The sequence below is a fragment of the Sphaerodactylus townsendi genome, linkage group LG12, assembly GCF_021028975.2.
Source record: "Sphaerodactylus townsendi isolate TG3544 linkage group LG12, MPM_Stown_v2.3, whole genome shotgun sequence".
In the NCBI taxonomy this organism is placed as follows: domain Eukaryota; kingdom Metazoa; phylum Chordata; class Lepidosauria; order Squamata; family Sphaerodactylidae; genus Sphaerodactylus; species Sphaerodactylus townsendi.
The window spans coordinates 58,166,717-58,186,981 of NC_059436.1; the positions used below are offsets into that span (position 1 = coordinate 58,166,717).

Genomic DNA, 20,265 nt, shown 5'->3' on the forward strand with positions numbered 1-20,265 from the left:
GAAGGTGGCAGGACCTGGCAGCGCCGCCCTCTGGCGCCCGGCTGTACCAGTGACAGCAGCGTAGACTCCAGCTTGGGTTGTCCTGGTCTGCTCGTCTTCAGTTCCCTCTCCAAAGGCAGCCAGCTCTCTCTCTCCTTGCAGTCAATGCATCCTGGTGCGCATGCAAAGCTGCTTTCTCTACCGTTCCAATTTAGCCAGTTAAGTCCCGTTGAACAGCTGCAGTAATTTCACTTTGTGTATGCGCATAAGGCCTGAAGCGGCTTTGGCGTTGGCGCTGTAAGTTCAGTTTGGAGTGTTCCAGGACTTTATCATGGACTGATAGATTCTCGCGATATTGCCGTTGTAGCGCATCTTTAGCCGCGGTCCAATTGAGTTGGACTTCTTTGGCGCTTGCTGTTCCGGTCTCTTTGCAGGTTTTCACGATCTGACTGCAGCTGTTCTCGTTCCTCTTCCCATAGCTGGCGTTCCGGGCCCACGCTTCTTGGGCATCTGCTTAGTCGACCCACTTCCTCATCCCAGCTCTCTTTCGATGGGAGAGAGGAACAGATCCGGCTGGGAGTGCAGGCTTTCTCGGACTCCTCCTCATCTGGGCGGGGCGTCGTGCCCACCGGTGTAGCTCCATCGGGCATCTCCAGGTGCAACCCGTTGGCCGGGATCAGGGGAATCCGATCAGAAGCGATGCGGATACCCCTCCCAATCCCTGGTATAGTCCCAGTGTCACCGGTGGTCGTCGGGCGGGCCCCAGTGCTATGCCACGGTGGATCTTTGGGAGACATCACCAAAATCTGAGTCCAGGAATGCGTTCGATGGACTCCTGGGTTGCCGCATGAAAGGTGGTCAGGCCCGTCTCCTCCGTGACAGGTTGCATCTGGGGTTTGTAATCCATCACAGCGGGTAGATACCCGATCCACTGGCGCTTCGATCCATAGACAGCGCCCCAAACGACTCATGTAAGTCCTCATGGTCGTCTTCACGTCCCTCGTTCCAGCGGAGTAAGGGAAGACTCGTGCTGATACGAGGACGGGAAAGAGTCACCAGCGAGACCCGTTCTCCCGCCGGTTCGTCCAAATCCAGAAGGGAGAGCTCGGAGCCCTCTTTGGGGGCTACCGAAGCTTCCACAGGAATATTCAACCTCTCCATGCCGAGGCACCAGAGGTCCACTGCACTAGGAAGTTAGATGAACGAAGTTAGATAGGTTTCCTGCCACAATGTAAGGAATTCCATAGAAGCAGAAATAAAAGGCTTTTTGGGTGTAAAAGACCGTTTATTCAGACATCGTAGAAAGCTCACGTACACGCAGTGGCAGGAATAAGACCTCCCGCCAGAAACACAGGTTATAACTCTGTCCACCCCATCCCCCCTCCCGGATTCCCATGGGAACGGAGGTCTCATCTCCCTCGCAGAGATAAGGTCTCCACCGGAGAAGCTGGCCCATCGCCCGGGCTGTGGAATGTAGTCAAGGCCAGGCGGCTGACCCGCTCATCAACACCATTGAATTCTTTACACTCCTCAGTTGAGAAGAATGGACTGTTGTGGTCAGGGTCCTGAATCTGTGTTCCCAAAACCCTCCCTGAAAAATGGCCTTCAGTTTGCCATGACTCAAATTCTGCTGGACACTTTGGATTTGTCAAAACTTTGCATTTGACTTGCAGTCAATTTTGGTGGAAGTCTCTCTGCAAGGATATAGAAGCTTATGTTTGGGGGTGTCCTGTGTGTGAAATGGCTAAGCACACCAAGGGGAAGCCTCAGGGGCTGCTCAAACCTTTGGAGGCTCCTCGGAGACTTTGGGTGGTGATTACTATGTATTTCACTACGGATCTTTCTCCCAGACCCGGGTAGTGGTGGATACCTCTCCCAAACAAGCCCACTTTGTGTCTCTGAAACAACTTCCCATGGCACAGAAATTGGCCAACTTATTTGTGAGCCATATTTAAAGATTGCATTCGGTTCCAATCAAAATAATCTCAGACAGAGTGTCTCAATTCATGTCTAAATTTTGGTTTTGCTTTCTCACCTTATTGGGGGTGGAACAGGGCCCACTATCCAGAAAGTGACAGCCAATCAGAGAGAATGAACCAGGTCCTTGAGCAGTACTTATGCTGTTATATTGCAGAGAAGCTGAATGAATTCTTTGCATCTGTCTTCACCCAAGAGGAGGTGAGGAAAATTCCTGCACCTGAACCAAGCTTCTTAGGAGGTGAATCCGAGGAACTAGCGAAGATAGTGGTAGACAAGGAAGAAGTTCTGGCAGCCATTGATAAACTAAATGCTACCAAATCCCCTGGCCCAGATTGCATTCATCCAAGAGTTCTTAAAGAGCTCAAGCATGAAATTGCTGATGTTCTCACATTAATATGCAACTTATCCCTGAAATCAGGCTCCATCCCAGAAGACTGGAAGATGGCCAATGTCACACCAATCTTTAAGAAAGGGTCTAGGGGGGACCCAGGAAATTACAGGCCAGTCAGTTTGACATCTGTTCCTGGTAAATTAGTAGAACCTATCATTAAAGATAAAATTATAAAACATGTAGAAAAGCAAGACCTGCTGCGGAAGAGTCAGCATGGCTTTTGTAGAGGCAAGTCCTGTCTTACAAACTTACTAGAGTTCTTTGAGGGTGTAAACAGACATGTGGATAAGGGGGAACCAGTGGACATTGTCTACTTGGATTTCCAAAAGGCTTTTGACAAAGTTCCTCACCAGAGACTGTTGAGAAAACTCAGCAATGAAGGAATAAGAGGGGGAAAAAAAGGAATCTGAAGTGATTTGAGCCCCTTGGGGTCAACCGTCAGGTTATGTGGTCTGTTTCCTTGCTGCTGAACTATACTTGAGACTGAAGAATGTGTCTGTGTAAATCTTGATCTATTTATGCCTATTAAAGGTTAATAAAGATAAAGATAAAGATAAAGAATAAGAGGGGAAGTCCTCCTATGGATTAAAAACTGGTTGAGGAAAAGGAAACAAAGGGTGGGTATAAATGGGAAGTTCTCACAATGGAGAGATGTAGGGAGTGGTGTCCCCCAAGGATCCGTTTTGGGACCAGTGCTCTTTAACTTATTCATAAATGACCTGGAAGTAGGGGTGGGTAGCGTGGTGGCCAAGTTTGCAGATGATACCAAATTATGTAGGGTGGTAAGAACCACAAAGGATTGCGAAGAGCTCCAAGCGGACCTTGATAAATTAGGTGAGTGGGCTAAGAAATGGCAAATGCAGTTCAATGTAGCAAAATGTAAAGTGATGCACATAGGGGCAAAAAATCCAAACTTCACATACACGCTACAGGGGCCAGTGCTATCAGTCACAGACCAGGAAAGGGATTTGGGCGTCTTAGTTGATAGTTCCATGGGAATGTCAACTCAATGCATGGCAGCTGTGAAAAAGGCAAACTCTATGCTGGGGATAATTAGGAAAGGAGTTGATAATAAAACTGCAAGGATTGTCATGCCCTTATATAAAGCAGTGGTGCGACCGCACTTGGAGTACTGTGTTCAGTTCTGGTCACCACATCTCAAAAAGGATATTGAAGAGATAGAAAAAAGTGCAGAGAAGGGCAACGAGGAGGATCGAAGGCTTGGAGCACCTTCCCTATGACGAGAGGCTGCAGCGTTTGGGACTCTTTAGTTTGGAGAGGAGGCGTCTGAGGGGGGATATGATTGAAGTCTATAAAATTATGCATGGGGTAGAAAATGTTGACAGAGAGAAATTTTTCTCTCTTTCTCACAATACTAGAACCAAGGGCATACATTGAAAATGCTGGGGGGAAGAATTAGGACTAATAAAAGGAAACACTTCTTCACGCAACGTGTGATTGGTGTTTGGAATATGCTGCCACAGGAGGTGGTGATGGCCACTAACCTGGATAGCTTTAAAAAGGGCCTGGACAGATTTATGGAGGAGAAGTCAATCTATGGCTACTAATCTTGATCCTCCTTGATCTCAGATTGCAAATGCCTTAGCAGACCAGGTGCTCAGGAGCAGCAGCAGCAGAAGGCCATTGCGTTCACATCCTGCATGTGAGCTCCCAAAGGCACCTGGTGGGCCACTGCGAGTAGCAGAATGCTGGACTAGATAGACTCTGGTCTGATCCAGCAGGCTAGTTCTTATGTTCTTATGTTCTTACCATCAGGATAACTGGAGTGACCTGCCATTTGCTGAATATGCTTACAGCAACACCAAAGTGCTGGTTAATCCCCTTTCAAAGCTGTCTATGGACAGGAGGGGAATCCATTACCTTTTGTGGAGGGAGAGGGCCCAAAGGATCTGCAGGTTTGGTTGGGAACTATCCAACAATCATCCATAAGGCCTTGTGTAAAACTGGAGACTTATAAATGCCAAGCTGACCAGAAACACAAAGATACCTGTTTTGAAGTGGGGGATTAAGTGTATATCTCCACCCAGAATCTATGTTGCACCCAACCCAGTCGCAAGTTGGGTCAGCTGTATTTGGGACCCTTTAAAGTTGTGTCATTACCGAGGTGACCATAGAGATGAAATTGTCTAAAACTTATCCGGGTGTGCACCCTTTGTTTCATTCCAGCCTCCTGAAGTGGGTGCCAACTGATGACCGGTGGCATCCAGAAGTGGAAACGCCTCCTCCTCTACTTGTTGATCAACAGGAGCACCATAAAGTTACCCGTGTTCTGGACTCACGTTTGTATCGCAGATGTTTGCAGTATTGGGTCACTTGGAAACATTTCCCTCTTGGGAAGTATGAGCGGGTTGACGCTTCTAATGTTCGGGCCCCTCGTTTGGTGTCAGAGTGTCATCATAAATACCCTCACCACCTGGGGGGCCATAGGTTGTCATTAGCGGGGCAGTATGTCACGACCAGCCTTTTTGATCCTGCCACGTCTACTGTCTCCTACCCAGGATGCAGGACATTTATCTCCTTATTCCCTTCCCTGCTATACTTGTTTTTTCACTTTGCTTCTCAGGCAATGTCTTATCAGCTCATTAGACACCTTCTGTTGTAGTTTTGTCAGTAGTGTGGAATGTAGGTTGATTGACACCCCCCCCCCCCGAAGGAGGCTTCTTCTCCTCTGGACTGTGGGACTGGAGGGGTGCCATCACCCCTTCAGAACTGATAATCAGTGGTGGGGTGACCTGACGTGGGGATGATGTGGGATATAATGAAGGCCTCATTGCTGGTTATGCTTAGTTCAGGCAACAGAAGTTTAAATGCTTATTCCTGATAATAAAGTTTCATAATAAAGAAATCAAATGAATATAAGTCTTATTATTGAACACTCCAGGGGCATGACAGCTATCCAATTGTGTGCTATGTATGATTCTGTCTAGATAGAAACTGGTAACTGCTTCAAACCAAGGTATGCCTCATAATCATCACATATAGGCTGCACCTACATTTTGATCTTGTATCTACTAGCCTCGCTTATCTCCTCCTGTAAAGCAGAGAAGGGAGGGGTAACAATGTGAGCCCTATTAAGGCAATCAGGCTAGACATCAAATTCCAAATAATAAACTTGGTTTATTATGGACAGAACTCAAGAATCATTAGAAACAGAACAGAAAACATCAAAATAAAAAGCCAGTCTGTTGCAGAAATCTCCTTCAAGTAGTCATTTTTTCTCTGTATGCTATCTAGGGGTGAAACCTTGGAACTCTTTTTTTCCCTTCTGGGATGCTGGGAATTTCTTTCTCTACTGGGAAGAACCCTGATTGGGTGGTTTGGACTGAGTCTGGGAGGTATAAGATGAGGCCAAGTATCTATATTGCCTCTGAGTCTGGTAACCCTGTCTAGGGAAGTACCTCTGTCTATACGGTTTGGTGCATGAGGCATACTGCCCAACGAATGTGCAGCTGCTATGTACTTTTTAAGGTAATGCAAGACTGAGTTGGTTTGTTCACTAAAGCAGGAGATTCCCTCAAAGAGCATGTCCTCTAGTCTCAATCTAGTATCTTTAGGAAAGACAGGTGAGTGCCTTCTTAGAGCAATGTCAGCGACATATTTGGTTATAGCCAATTGCTGTTACCTAGGAAATACCCCGCTGTCTGAATATTTTTTGCCAATTTCCTCTGGTCAACTGGCAAGGACTCTATGTGCTAGGTCATTCAATCCCACAAAAGAAAAAGCCTGACAAAGGCTCATAATCCCCAGATAATTGGTGATGAGGAATCCCAGAGCAGCTAAGGAGTACTGCTTTCTGTCCATAGTGTAAAATTTTCTGCCTTCCTTGTCCACTAGGGGAAAATGGTTACTACTCTTGTATTGACTCGGCAGAGAATCAGTAATTTTTATTTATTTATTTATTTATTTATTATTTCAATTTCTATACCGCCCGATCCCCGAAGGGCTCTGGGCGGTGAACAACATAATATAAAACATGAAGCATTAAACAGGAGCGAATCCAGTACACAATACACAGGCTCCATCAATAAAACGTCTTAAAATACATAAAACCAGCGGTTAATAATTAACATTTAAACAAGGCGTCCCACCTCAATTTCAACCCACCCCAAAAGAGGGGGGGACGGCAGGCCCCTCAATATGAGGGCTCTGATGTACCAGTGCCAGGGTAGGAGCAAGGAGGGGACACCATATCAGCGGCTAGGCACTCCAAAGGCCCGGTGGAACAACACAGTCTTACAGGCCCTGCGGAACTCGCCAAGGTCCCGCAGGGCCCGGACAGCTGGAGGAAGGGTAGACTGGGCAGAAAGATGATGAAACAGGAAGGGGTACTAATCTGGCTTAACCCTATAGCTGCCAGGACTACAACTCCCAGCATGCACCAACTCCCGCCTTTTTCCAACAAGAGCGGGAACTGGTGCATGCTGGGAGTTGGTCCTGACAATAGCTGTTCTCCAGCTTCTTTGTAGCAGAAAGCGCCGCAAATGGTCTAGTCCAATCAGCATTAGCCAGTTTAAGAAAATCCTTCACAATAGGCCAACAAATTAGTGGCATGTCCTTTGTGTGTAAAGTGTCCAACACAGTGTCATCATTAGGTGGCTCAACCATTCCAAAGTCCAAGTTAACAGCATTCACCATCCTCAACAATTCCACAAACCACCGATTGTCCTCAGGAAGGGAGACAGATTGCAATTATCATACAACATCCTCTGGAGAAGGCATAGATGGATTATCAGAGGATACCTCAGAGTGCTGCTCATCTTCATACTGTGATGGTGCCTCATAATACTTACAATAGGATGTCACATGATGAGAGCGGTGGCTGATCTCCCTATGTGCAGATGGTCCAGGAAATACATAACATTCCCTGGTGTAACAATGACTGTCCTAGGTATGTGGGCAAGAATAGAGTCTCTTGGGTCCTCACAAAGGTCTCTCAATCTGGATGTGTGTGAGCCCATCTCAACCACCTCATCATCAGAATGTAAAGGATTCAATGGTGTTGATGGTGAAGTAACCTTGAGTGCATTCCACAGCCCGGGCGATGGGCCAGATGCATCGGCGGAGACTTTATCTTTGCGCGGGAGATGAAGACTCCGTTCCCATGGGAAGCAGGAAGGGGGGATGGGGTGAATGGTGTTATAACCTGTGCTTCTGGCGGGAAGTGCCATTCCTGCCACTGCGTGTACTTGAGCTTTCTAAGATGTCTTAATAAATGGACTTTTACTCCCAAAAGCCTTTTATTTCTGCTTCTATGGAATTCCTTACAGTCATCAGTAACTGACAAGGTCGGGGTTGGACACCAATGGTGAGGAGATCAGCACTGAGGAGAAGACCTCCAAGAATGAGACACGCCTGGCTTCAAAGAGTGCAATCTCCTGCAAGGGAACCTAGACCTCTGTGTTGAACAGTGCCATCTCGACAGCGAAGAATGATGCTGAGACAGACGAGGCGATGCTGACCGGCCTTCTGATGTCTTTCTATGGGATGAAGATTGACGCGGAGATGAACAGCACTGAGTTGACAGGCAACAGGAGTAGCATCGCTAACAATAGGTGACCTACTGCATTCCAGTACAGCCACCGTACAGAGAGAAAAGCGTCTCAACATCACAGTGGATAACAATTGTGTTATCTCCTCCACTACTGCTGGAACCTTTGGTGGTGATGTACTGAGTCGCAACCTTTGGTACGTACGTACAAACCTTTGGATGTACTGAGTCGCAACCTTTGGTACATAGAGAAGCACATTCCTGACAAATTGGCGAACATGACTGATTGCACTTGACAGTGAAGGAGTCCAACACTGGTCTCTGGAGGTGATGATGGCAGGTTTTTTCCCTTCAACACTTTAGAATCTGTCAGCTTCTTGGTCTTGGACTTCTTTCCTGTCTGCTTGCTCGGAGGCTAAAACATTGTCCTAGACTCCCATCAGGAAGATGAGGCATCTTCTGTTGAGGCAGGGACCGAGCCACTGAAGGCGAATGGGAGCCCTTACCTTGATGGTTTGGCTGAGGTACATCCATAGACTTTTTCCAAAGCAAAGTCCTGAAATGAGATAAATGTTTCTGTCTCGTGTTTAGTGTTAACAGGGAGCAAGTGTGACCCGTTGATTATATATGTGCCTCTTCTAAGCAGGAAAGGAAATCCTGATGTTCTTGGCCATCTTCATACCTCATTTAGTACATTTTTTTAAACAGGGTGGTATCTTTCTCAATACTGAAGAAAAAAAGACCAAAAAACCACACCTGAAGAAAAATCTTCTCATAACAAGTCTCCTCATAAACTAAAAACACCAGCTCACAAGAACATGTTCTCATTGTGCAACGGCAGGAAGTGAGCTGAGGGAAGGAGTGCTCCTCCCCCCTGGTCCTGGGACTGTTTGGCCAGGAAGCCCCTTTGACTCCATTTCCAAGAGGAGGAGAAGCACTCCTAGGAAGAGCCTTCTAGAAGATTACAAGAAGACGACCTGCAACTGCCCTGCGCAGTCCCAAATGTGGGGCCACTCAGAGGCCACGTTGATGAACCTACAGTTGTCACAATGAAAGCAAAGCAAAAGGGCAATGCACAAGCAAGTTGCCTTAAGTTGGATTAAAAAGGTCAAGCTGCTAAAGAACAGAACAAAGCTGTTTCTGTGGGGGATTTATTCTGTGCTGAAAAAAAGACTAGGCAGGGCCCCAGGATGCAACAAGAGAGTAGAAGAGGAGTACTCACATCCCTCATGCTGTGGTGAGCCACGCTGCGGTCTGTGCTGTGAGATGGGAGATTGGTGGTTGCTTTCAGAATCGCCTCCTTATCTGGAGCTTTCTGTTCCAGCTTCCGCTAAATGAGATGAGAAATCTGTTTAAAACCTGCCACAGGTTATCCACAGAAAGGGACTGCAAACTCAAGGAACTATCATGGTAGCATTTTTGCACTACTGAATCTAGAGATGCAACGGCCCACAAAGTGCCCAGGCCTAAAACATCAGCAACCGGGAGCTAATGGAAGCAATTTTGAAATGCTTTGGTGAAATACTGTTGAAAGCACTATAAAAAAAATTAAAGCCAATGTGCCTTACAGCTAATCTTAGATCAATACATTGGACTTACTGAAAGATTCCCCTTTTGGTCAGCAGGCAAACATGCCCACAGCACAAAAGGAAGTTTTAGAACTAAACTGCAGCAAAAAAAAAGAATGTAATCTTGGTTATAACAAACTAGCCGGGGGGGGGGGGGGGGGGGAGACCTCAGGTTATTATCCCAAGAGGGGTGAAATGAAGAAAACATGCAGAAAAACAGGATAGAACGGAGTTTAACAGTGTCACTAATTATACTTGTCTACGGGATATGCATTAACTATAAATATACAAGGTACCTGGTACCTCTTCTATCTAGCTCCTCCCCCCCATGAGAAAGTGGTTGATGGGTGGGTCTGCCTGTAGCCCTGCCCAATGCCCAAGTGGGTAAAAAGAAGCTGAACTTTTAGATAGGGTTCAGAGGCAATAAAACTAACTCTGCGCTCCACACCAAAGCAGACTTTCCCCTTCTCACAAAACTCTCCAGAGGTTCCTCCTCTCCAGAAAGGAAGTTAGCTTTCATTTTTGGCCCAGATACAGGCTGTGATTATAGAGAAATAAAAGACTGGTAATCCTAACCCTATAGCATGGTTATACAGAATATTTTATGCTATCTGATTGAATTTTTTGTATATTTTGTAATCTATTTTGAGTCTTAGAAAAAGACTGCTGATGTCTCGAGTCCAAAGCAGCCACCACCACATGGCAATCACTAGGAGAAGCTCCAAACTCATTTGTGGCAATGGGGTTAACATAACTGATGTGGGGGCCAGGACATGCAATGTTTAACAAAAAAGATCCCCCCCTAAATTGTTCATAAGACCACTTTGAAAGGAGTTACAGACTGGAATGTAAATGAATATCAGTAATCTTGGATTTATGATGACACACAGGCAAATATTATTATTATTATTATTATTATTATTATTATTATTATTATTATTATTATTATTATTATTATTATTATTATTATTATTATTATTAATTCAATTTCTATACCGCCTGATCCCCAAAGGGCTCCGGGCGGTGAACAACATAATATATAAACAATAAGCAGGAGCAAACCCAGTACAATACATACATAGGCTCCGTCAATAAAACATCTTAAAATACATAACAGCGGCTAACAATTAGCAAATTAAACAAGAGGCATCCAGGCTCAATTTAAAAACCCACCCCAAGAAGGGGGGGGACGGCAGGCCCCTCAACATGAGGAGCTCTGTTGTACCAGTGCCAAAGCAGGAGCAGTGCGGGGGGGCACCATATCAGCAGCTGGACACTCCAAAGGCCCGGTGGAACAACACAGTCTTACAGGCCCTGCGGAACTCACCAAGGTCCCGCAGGGCCCGGACAGTTTGTGGGAGGGTGTTCCACCAGGCCGGGGCCAGCTGTGAAAGTCCTGGCCCGTGTGGAGGCCAGCCGCATCATTGAGGGGCCGGGGACCACCAGCAAATTGGCCTCTGCTGAACGCAGAGGCCGAGTAGGGACATATGGGGTGATGCGGTCCCGAAGGTACGAGGGTCCCAGACCGCGTAATGCCTTAAATACCTGGCAATACATGATAGTACACTATATTAGCAGTATATCCACTGTAGTCTTTTATTCCCTTCATTCAAAATCTGATGGAATTTTACATACGGACTAAGAATGTGTCATGAAGAGTTGCAATAGAATTAGCCATCTCCTTCCCCTTCTCAGCCTTATCGCTGCCACTTGCAAAGAAATTGGTTGACAGACTATTTCTGTTTAATTGGGAAGCCCTGTAATGGATGCCAGTGTACTCTGAGAAAGGGACAAGAAAACCTCCTTATGAAAGTAGTAGAAGTTGAGAGTTTGCATATTTCATGGTTTTCCAGACAGTGCCATATAGGTAAGATGGTGCCTCTGCCCCACCCGCCCCTCTGCTTCTAGGGGTCCTAACACCATCGGGACCCATTATTCCTTTCTGGGGAGAGTTGTATATGGGTTTCGTGGGACATTGTTTTAGAACTGTTTTAAATTATACGTAAGTTTTTATATATTATATTTATATTGTTCACCGCCCTGAGCCCTTCGGGGATAGGGCGGTATATTAAATCCAATTTAAAATATAATAATAATAATAATAATAATAATAATAATAATAATAGTAATAATAATAATAATAGTAATAATAATAATATGTTTTCTCCCCCTTTCTTGTTGGCACAGAACAATTCCTCTCACATTCCTTCTCAACCACTGCTGACAAAACTCCACTCCAAATGTAAAACCTTGCACACAACTAACTGTTCTCTGATTGATTAGCAAGGACCTTACATATCAGGAACGGCCACTGGGTTGGATAAAATGTACAATATTGGGTTCAGCAAATGGTTAAACACAGAATGGCTGGCCAAATGTTTGGAAGCCAGGGTAAAGTGGTTGAAACACAGCCAGCTGAAACTACATCCAGCAATGGCAGAGGTCCTGTGGTTGGGCCAGGAGGACTGACAAAGAGGGCACCAGCTCCCGACTCCTTTTTAAAAAATACTTCATTGATAAAATAAGCATACATATCACATATTATTTGTCCTCCATTATAATTATCACAACATAACTTAATACCAGAATTAATTAATATCATCACTCAAAAAAAGAAATGATTTACAAGACAAAATCCTGAATTCTATACTTTCAGTTGCCAGGTCACCCACTGTCCATAGTTTTCTACAATGTGTCTAATTAGAACAGTTTGCAACTAACTACAATATTACCATTCCTATAATCTTGTGCAATATAATCTACCCATTCCTTCCATTCCAGTTTAAATTCCTTATTAGGTTTATGGAAAACATAACCCATCAGTTTAGCCAATCTAACAAATTCCATGACTTTCATTTGCCATTCTTTTATTGTTAGAATCTTAGTCCGTTTCCGCACGGGCGGAATATGGCGGCCTGGGGATGGCAAAAATGCCGTCCCCAGGCCGCCATTTGCACAGGAGGCGCCGCTGCTTTGCAGCGGCGCCGCCCTCGTGCCGCCCGCCCGCGCCGCGCCGCGCCGCGCCGGCGTTTTTAAAGTGCGCTGGAAAGCACACTTTTCTGAAAACGCTGGCTGGAAGCCGCTGCCATGCGAATGGCAGCGGCTTCCCGGCACTTCCCCCCACTCCCTCCCTTCACTTACCTGCTCTCCGGCCCTCCGGCGCATCCGGCCCTCCTGGCGATGTGCTGGAGGGCCAGAGAGCAGGTAAGTCGACCGGGCGACGGCGCCCAGCGGCGCCGTCTTCCCTGTTCTTTCTGGGACCGTCCATGTGGACGGTCCCAGCGTCGTCGGGTCGGCGTCAGAAACGCCGACCCAAGCCCTTCCGCCTCCGTGCGGAAAGGGCCTTAGTGATTTTCCAGTTTCTTGCTCAGATGATTCTTGCTGCAGTAGATAAACAGGACATTTTTCCTCCCTTCCTTTACATCTAAATAAATACATTTCAGGTTTCAATTCCATCTTAACTTTTAAGATTTTTAGTATTTCTGTAAATCTGTTGCCAAAAGGCTCTCGCCCTATTATATGCCCACCACTGATGATATAGAGTGCCAATATCTCCACACTTCCAATATTTGTCAGAACCCCTTTTTATTTTAGCAAGTTTAGAAGGAGTTATATACCAACAGTAGAACATCTTGTTAATAGCTTTGATGAAGTGACTCTTAGTAAATCCTAAATCCTTAGTCCATAGTTTATGCCATGTCTCGCACATAATATTATGGCCAATATTCCTAGCCCAAGTTTTCATGAAACATTTTACATATTCTGTTTCCATATAATAGTTAGACCTCACACAATTCTTTTGATCATATTTGAGTTAGTCTTCTGTAACTGCTTTAATATATTGCAAGTCTGATGTAATCTCCAAAAGCTTTTTATTTGTATCAAAACAATCTTTGAGTTGTCTGTATAACCACCAATCACATTTTTCCCCAAGTCCACTTAATTCCTCCTGAGATTCTAATCTATATTCTAATTTTTCATATCTTGATTGTCTGTTGACAATATCTGAGTATCTAAGCAATGCCTCTTGAAGAGATACCCATAATGGCAGATAAGAATACAATTCTGTTTATATTTCTTCCAGATTCTAAACAGGGCAAAACTGATAGGATGGCACATAAATTGCTTATTCATTTTATATTTATTATACCAAAGATATATATGCCAACCAAATCTAAGACCTGTGCCCTTAAAAGTCTTTTTTCCAACGTTAACCAAATTGTTTAACCAAACAAAACATGTAGCCTCAAAGAATACTCTAAAGTTAGTTAACATCAACTCTGCTCTACTCTTTGCATCACATAATATTGTTTATTTAACTTTTGGTTTCCTCCCCCTCCCCAAAATAAATTTGGTAAGATCTTTTTGCCAACTTTTAAACATTGAATCAGAATTAATAACTGGGATACACTGAAATAGATATAATATTCTTGGCAAGATATTCATCTTTATTGTGGAGATTTTACCCATCAACAATAAAATTTAATCTTTCCCAACTTTTTAACTCCTTCTTCCTTCCATACTTTTTCATAGTTGTTTTGAATAAGTGACAGATTAGAATATGACATTATAATTCCTAAGTCCTTATTCACTTTAACAATCTGACAACCCAACTTTTTGTAAAGGTGGGGGTTAGTTTCTGCTCTTTCTGCCTGTCCTTGGCGCATTCCTCGTTCTGGCCTTCGTGCCCGGGGTGGTTGTGGCCTTAACTTTGCTGTGGTTATCTTATGTGTTTGAAGCTTGTTTCTATCCTGTCGTGGGAATTCTGCTGGGATGTTTGGGGGAGGTGGCTGAAGGGTCCGTAAAAGCGACACCTTAAGCCTGGGAAAGTCAGAATCCGCATTCCGTGTATTGCGATCATTGAAGCTTATGAAATAAACGAACTGAACTCAGTTACTTTGTTTCAAGTCCTTTGAGGTTCCTTACATTATGCGGATTCTCATTTCTCTATCTTCGGGTTGATTTTGGTTCACTACCATTTTCCATCCGTTTTGTGGATCCCTGATGCCCAACGACATGCAGGGATTGAACACCGAGAGTTCGTCGCAATTGGAAGGCGACAAGACTGTGGTAGCCCCCAAAGAGGGCTCCATATCTTCCTTCCACACGACGGTCTCTCTGGAGGAGCCAGCGGAACCCATCTCCCTGGTGACCCTCTCTAAGCCTCGGCTCAGCCGGAGCTTAGCCTTCCTCCAACTGCATGAGCAAGTGGAAGAAGCCCCCCTGATGGCTCGGCGCACGGTTTCGGCCGGCCGCCTGGAAGTGCGTCAGGATTTCTACGATCCTGGTGGGGGGGTGTCGATGGATCGTGCCCCCCTGGGGCAACATTTCACCACCCGCCAGCATATGGATTACAAACCGGTGATGCGACGGGTCGAAGAGGAAATCGGGGTATCAACCATCCACGGGGACACCGAGGAGTACCTGGCAAGATTTCTGGATCAATACCTCGAGGATCCCCCTCCCGAAGATCACTGGAAGAGCACCGGAGTGCGCCCAAAAGGCTCGTGCCCCCCAATGACCCAGGACTGAGGAGGAAGTGTTGGAGTTACCTAAAACTTCCAGACTCAGGTTCACTTTCGCAGAAGATGCCCGTACCCGCGACCCTCCGGACTTAATGGATCTCGAGGGAGCGGCGGCCATGCCCCTTGACGGTGCCCGCGCCTCCAGGTCTGAGTTTATGGGGGCTACCGCCCTACCGGCCGCGGATGCACGGCATCCCCCGGTTTTGGATCTTTGCGAACAGCTAGAAGCCCTCGAGAGAACCAAACAGGACTGGGAGCAGGAACGGATAGCTCTCGAAAAAGAGCGCGAAGCCTTAGAACAGGAACGGGAGCAGGAGCGGGAAGCCTTTGAAAGTGAGCGATTAGCTTTCGAACAAGAACGTGAACAGCAGTGCCGAGCCGTGGAAGCGGAACTTTCACGAGAGAAGGATGTCCTAAGAGACCAGTACCTCAAAGACCTCACTTCCCGTGATCGAGTCCTAGAACACTCCAGACTCGAGCTCCAGCGCCAACGCGAGTGCCTTAAAGCGCTGGAAAACCAAGGAGTAGTCGAGGCGGAACTGCAACGCAGAGAACGGGATAGGCTGCAACGTGTACGAGAGGCTCTCACACGTCGTGAGAGGGAGTTGGCGGCAAGGGAAGCGACGCTCCAGAGAAATCTCGAAGCGCCACCAGTGACTCTACCCAGCACCGGCGGCGTGACTCGTCAGCCCATCGCCCCGAATCGTGCCGCTCCCCTACCCCAACGTAGAGTCCTACTCCCAGTGCAACCTTTAGCCCCCGGTCCAGGGGTGCAGGCGGCGCAACCACCGCCCGCACAAGTCCCGGCCCCAGTTCCACGAGCCGGTAGGGGTTACCCTCGCCCTCACATTCCTGCGCGTTTTGATGGGACGGCTTCCAGATTGCCATATTTCATCCTGCAACTCGACGCACACATGCTTGAGTTTGATGATCTCTATAGGTCCGAAGCCGAGAAGGTGCGTGACATCGGATCCGTGCTGGATGGAGATGCGGCAGAATGGTTTGTGGAGTTGCATGAAGTAGCAGGGGCCCCTGAACTTCAAACCGTGGCAGCTTTACTTCAAGGGTTGCGATTATGTTTTCAAGATCCGGAGGAGGTGAACAAAGCCATCAAGACTATTAAAACTCTCAAGCAGGGTAATAAAACCTTTGCAGAGTTCGCCCGAGAATTTCGGTTGGCCGCGAGCAAACTCCCGGACTGGCCCGAACGCATGAAGTGTGAATACTTCCATGACGCTGTCGACTCGGAAATCTGCACCTGGGCATGCATGGTGCGTGAACCACAGACCATTGCGGAATGGATTACAACCGGCAACCTTATTGCGGCCCGTCTCAATCGTTCCAAGACGGGGAAAACCGCTCCCACCAAACCTCTTGCCAAACCGGTAGCGACGGCCGCCGCCCCGCCGAAGAAGTTGAGTGCAGGACCGCCGGCAGCCGAATCCACCTCTGAGCGCCGCCGCCACCTCGGGTTATGTTTATATTGTGGGGGCCCGGGCCACATGGCGGCCAACTGCCCGAAAAAACAAAAGGCGCCTGTCCCCACTCCCAGCAAGTCAACGGCACGAACTCCTCGCAAGACAGGTCCTCGGGGGCCCCAAGGAGCTGCGCAAACCACCTATGATGACGAGCCCGGAGAAGCTGATGACACCGAACCTGAAGGGGTGAGCCTCTCATCGGGTCCCGCAGAAGAGGTTCCTGCGCCAGATGCGGTGAGTGAAGGGGGAGCCCCCATAACTATTATGACCACGCTGACCAATGACTCCAAGCACACCCATATTCTGGCACGAGCTCTCATAGACTCCGGTTGCTCCCACTGCCTTATGAGGCCTCAGGTGGCTGAGCAACTAGGGCTCAAACGTATAGCATTGGCCAAACCCATTCCCTTTACTCAAATGGATGGCAGCCCGTTGGGCACCGACGGTCCAGCCCGTTTCAAAACCCAACCAGTGCTCCTGCGATGTGCTGAACACTGGGAAAGACGTAGCTTCATTCTGGGTCCAGTCGCCAAACATCCCATAGTGCTGGGCATGCCCTGGCTTCTCTCCCATGAACCCACCATCTTCTGGGGGCAACGCATAGTCCGGTTCACCGATCCTCCTTGTGGGGATCACATGCACGAGGGTGAGCCACCGGCAGAGGCTGAAGAAGACCCCGATGCGCCCCAGGCAATGGCTCTAGCCAGCGACCCGAGCCCGGAACTGGCCGGAGTTCCCAAACAGTACTGGGATTTAGCCAAAGTCTTTGCAGAACAGGAGTGCGATCAACTCCCCCCCCCATAGGGACACAGACTGTAAAATCCTCTTGGTCCCAGGGGCACAACTCCCCAAAGGTAGAATATATCGGATAAGCCCAACCGAGGAGAAGGAGCTTCGAGCCTTTCTCGATAAGAATCTGGCTCGCGGTTTCAGTTGCCGAGCCACCAAGAGCACTCACGCAGCCCCGTTTTGTTTGTGAAAAAGAAAGATGGAACCCTACGTCTGTGCACTGATTATCGTGGTCTCAACGCTGTTTCGCTGTCAAATAAATACCCCTTGCCCCTGCTCGATGCCTTGGGAAAGGGGCGTATTTTCACCAAACTGGACCTGAGGGAGGCCTATTACCGAGTACGAATTGCTGAGGGATTCGAGCATTTAACAGCATTTAATACTAAATTTGGCCAGTATGAATATCTTGTAATGCCATTCGGATTATCCGGCGCCCCAGGGGCTCTCATGTCACTTATTAACGACGTCCTACAAGATTTTCTGTTCAAAGCGGTGGTGGTGTATTTGGATGACGTTCTAATATATTCCCAAATGATGGAAGAGCATGAACGTCTGGTCAGGGCTGTGTTGCAACGTCTGCTCGATAACTCCCTGTTCGCAAAACTGTCCAAATGTGCCTTCCACCAGACCTCCATGGATTACCTAGGGTATCGGATCTCTCCAGAGGGCCTGGAGATGGATCCGGCAAAAGTAGCAGCTGTGGTGAATTGGCCGATACCCACCACCCGTAAGGAACTTCAATCGTTTCTAGGATTTGCGAACTTTTATCGAGATTTTATTCCCCAATTTGCTAAGCTTGCTCTACCACTCACAGACTTACTGCGCACCAAGGGAAAGGGACCCCAGGCATCGAAACCCGGGGCTTCCCTCTCATGGTCCCGATTGTCAAAAGTCGTTTCAGGCACTTAAGACAGCTTTTACTACCGAGCCCATTTTGAAACACCCAGATCCCACTTTGCCTTTCATCGTGCATGTCGATGCTTCGGATAAAGCCCTAGGAGCAGCACTCTTGCAGAAAAATAAAGATAACAAACTTGTACCGTGTGCTTATTTATCGAAAAAACTGTCCGGCCCCGAACTCAACTGGACGGTTGGGGATAAAGAAACGGCAGCCATTAAGGAGGCTTTGTCTACGTGGCGGCATTGGCTGGAAGGCGCCGTGCGCCCGTTCCAGGTTTGGTCGGATCATAAAAACTTGGCAGCTTTGTCTACTCCACTCAAAATGTCGGCCAAACAATTAAGATGGGCGGACTTTTTCTCCAGATTCAACTTCACCGTCCATTTCTTCCCTGGTAATAGCAACAAATTAGCTGACGCCCTGTCCTGCCTCCCCAATGGGACGGACACCTCCCTAAGCGCCATGCCTCGCACTATTCTCACACCCTCTCAATTGGGCTTGGCGGTAACCCGATCCCAGACAGTTACGCCCCAGATACACCCCCCCATGAATGTCCCGGACGTTGTATCTCCATTTCTACGTCACCTGGAGAAGGCGGGACGACAGGAGGTTCCGAAAGATGAATCCGACCCCCTCCTGCAGTTGCAAGGGGGAGTTTGGAGACGGGGTGACTGCTGGTACGTCCCACCGGCCCTACGTAAGCAGGTTCTACTGGCTGGCCATGACGCCCGACAAGCGGGACACTTTGGATTTTTGAAAACGCTCCACTTACTTAGGAGGCAATTTTGGTGGTGCACCATGCGCAAGGACATCGAGGCATACATAAAAGGGTGTCTGACGTGCGCAGAGGCTAAGGCCATCCCTGGTAAGCCTCATGGATTACTACACCCCATCCCCCCGGTGGCCCGGCCGTGGCAAGTGATTTCCATGGATTTAATCACAAGATCTCCCCGAAAGCCATGGTAATACAGTGTTATGGGTGGTGGTGGACCTCTTTTCTAAACAGGCGCACTTCGTTCCGTGTTCCACCATTCCCTCGGCGCCTAAATTGGCCAAATTGTTTATTCAACATATCTATCGTTTGCACTCATCGCCGGAGAGAGTGATCTCCGACAGGGGCCCGCAGTTCATATCTAAGTTTTGGAAAGCTTTCCTGGAGTTGTTGGGAACAGCTTCGGCTGTGGCTGCCCCGTACCATGTGCAAAGTGACGGCCAGACCGAACGGACCAACAGAACGCTAGAGCAGTACCTACGTTGTTACACCAACTATCATCAGGATAACTGGACGGAACTTCTTCCCTTTGCCGAGTATGCCTACAACAACGCGGTTCACAGCAGCACCAATAAAACTCCGTTTGAAGTGGTCTCGGGTCGTTCGTTCCCCCCGTTACCCAGCTCCCCGATCATGCGCTCCAACCCCGACTTTAGTGACTGGATTCGGTCTCTGGCTGAAGGCTGGAAATCCGTTTCCTCCTCGCTTTCGCAAGCGCAGGAAGCCCAAAAAAGACAAGCGGACAAACATAGGATGGATTTTCCTCTGCAAGTGGGGGCGTGGGTTTATTTGTCTACCAAAAACCTTAGGGATGTGCATAAATATTCCAAGCTAGGCAAGAAATTCATGTATTGAAGCCCGTTCGGATCACCCAAGTGATCAATGATGCTGACTGCTTTCGGTTAGGAATTCGCCCCAATTCTCTCAGTAATATTCACCCTGTATTTCATTCTGAAAAAACTTACTCAGCTGGCTCCAGAGTTCAGATGGCTTGGCACGACCCAACGGAGGTTTCCCCGCCGGTGATCGTTGATGGCCACAAACGCACTCACGTAATCGACGCTTATTCTGGATTCTCCTCGTTATATCACGCATAGCTGCTTTGCAATATTTGGTTTCCTGGGTGGGGTATCCCTCGGGCCATAATCAATGGGTGTATGTTGAAAATATTGACGCCCTTTGATCGCTGCTTTCCATAAGGCTTTCCCTCATAAACCAGGGGAGAGGGGCTTTTCGTAGAGGAGGCGGAGTGTAAGGGTGGGGAATTTAGTTTTCTGCTGCTCTTTCTGCCTGTCGCCTTGGTGTGCATTCCTGGATTCTGGGCCATTACGTGCCCAGGGTGGTTGCGCCAATAACCTTCGCTGCTTGCTGAATTT

The 20,265-nt window shown here is 47.6% G+C and overlaps 1 protein-coding gene across 6 annotated transcripts in view; it reads right to left on the reverse strand.

Annotated features, from left to right (window-relative positions):
• The window catches only part of UBAC1 (UBA domain containing 1), a 185,442-nt gene that overhangs the window by 97,199 nt on the left and 67,978 nt on the right, over positions 1-20,265 (reverse strand). For 5 of the 6 annotated variants that reach the window (XM_048512272.1, XM_048512271.1, XM_048512273.1 and 2 more), the window contains one exon: positions 9,082-9,189. The exons of the other annotated variant lie outside the window; for it this stretch is intronic. In XM_048512272.1, the coding sequence (XP_048368229.1) occupies positions 9,082-9,189 (108 nt within the window). The remainder of the gene's footprint in view (positions 1-9,081; positions 9,190-20,265) is intronic. 6 annotated transcript variants of the gene reach the window in all.